General features: G+C 45.2%; 1 protein-coding gene across 1 annotated transcript in view; it reads left to right on the plus strand.

Moving 5' to 3' along the window:
- The first annotated feature begins 250 nt into the window (after positions 1-250).
- Positions 251-1,598, plus strand: part of LANCL3 (LanC like 3) — an 861,225-nt gene continuing 859,877 nt past the window's right edge. The window contains exon 1 of the mRNA XM_044072407.1: positions 251-985. Coding sequence (XP_043928342.1) covers positions 443-985 — 543 coding nt within the window. The 5' untranslated portion in view covers positions 251-442. The remainder of the gene's footprint in view (positions 986-1,598) is intronic.

Below are 1,598 nucleotides of genomic sequence, written 5' to 3' on the forward strand. Positions count from 1 at the left end.
ACGGGGACAGCAATAGTGATGTACAGAACACCCCAAAAATGAGAACTTGATAGACTGCCAAATGTCTTCTCATGTATGAAACGCCTGAAACAAAAGCAGACCATTAGTACAGATGCAGGTGAATTTGAAGATGAGCTGAACAGAACAATGATGAATGTCCTTCAGGTAAACGTACCATGTGTAACACAACAGAACTCCAACTGCGTGACGTCAGCATACCGGCATCCAATCGTACACTGAGATTGAGCTGGATGATAAATGCTCTACGGGCGCTATAGTAACTCGAGTAACCTGCTAAGCATCACAAGTACTACTGGCATTTGAAGCTTCATCTCTGTAGTGGCAGAGTGGCTCTCTGTGTCTGTGCGTCGTGTCCTCTACCCTTGGACTGACAGTTCCCTTTGTGTTTTGAAACCAAACCTCCACTCTTTTAGAGGGTACCATGGAAAGCAAGAGATGCTTCGCGAATCCTTTTGACGACTACCGTGGCATCCCGCTGGTAGGACACTGCAAGGAGGCACTGGTGCCCTTGGTCACCTCTATATTAGAGAAAATCCTGAAGGATATGCCTGTTCTTACGGAGCGCAGCAGGTGCTACGAGGGTGGGCTCTACAGTGGAGTGGCAGGAGTAGCATATATGTTGTATCATGTATCTGAATGCCCTGTCTTCGCGTCCCACCGGGATGAGTACCTGCGCCGTGCCCGGCAGATAATTGACTTGTGCCTCCAATACGCTGATAAAGAACATGATCCTAATCTACGAACCGCCTTCCTTTTAGGAGGGTCCGGGGTGTTTGCAGTGGCCGCAATGATTTATAGGGCACTGGGGCTTGCAGAGTTCATTAAACCCTTAAACAAGTTTCGGGATCTGTGGGAGGTTTGTGCTCCCATTACATTCTTGGACTGTGGATCTGACGAACTGTTCGTGGGGAGAGCAGGGTACCTGTGTGCCACATTAGTGCTGAAGCATAAGCTGGCAATGGAGGTAAGAAGAGTAGGACATCGGGTCAGTAGTGTAGCATGCATACTTTCTAATCATGCAACACGCATAACAAAACTCAGTAGGAAGTCTTTAAAAAGTTGAGATTTAGTTTCCTGTTTAAGGAATATAAGAAAGCAAGGGTTTAGAAATTAACTGCCTAATGGCAAGCTAAACTTTTGGGGGCTATCTTGCTTTAAGTGAAACATCTAAAGGAAACCTAAACTCGTAACTGGACTTTTTCCCTTTCTGCAGTTCTCTGTAATATTGTATGTTGTAGCGGTACGTAATTTTAGACACAGCTGGTGTTGATCATAGAGAAAGAACTCCTTCCTGCCTTTCTTATGAAAAGGCATTGTGTCTCCATCTCCTCCATCTTTTTCACCCCCCCATGCAACCGCATTTGTTGAGGCAGGCTTTTCAATAGCCTGCCCTTGAGATGCTCTGGGTGCAGTTAGAAGGACTGTCAGTATTCACACTGTGATCCCTTGAATGAGTAATAAGCTACATGATTATTTTCCTCTGCTCCTTTTGTCTCTTTCCAGTAGAAAGTTATTTCCTTTACTAGTGGTTCTGTGTCACAGTACACATGCTGTGGATTTTTTTCTGTGTCATCAAA

This window comes from Protopterus annectens, chromosome 5.part0 (assembly GCF_019279795.1).
Source record: "Protopterus annectens isolate FY-2018-M chromosome 5.part0, PAN1.0, whole genome shotgun sequence".
NCBI lineage: Eukaryota > Metazoa > Chordata > Ceratodontiformes > Protopteridae > Protopterus > Protopterus annectens.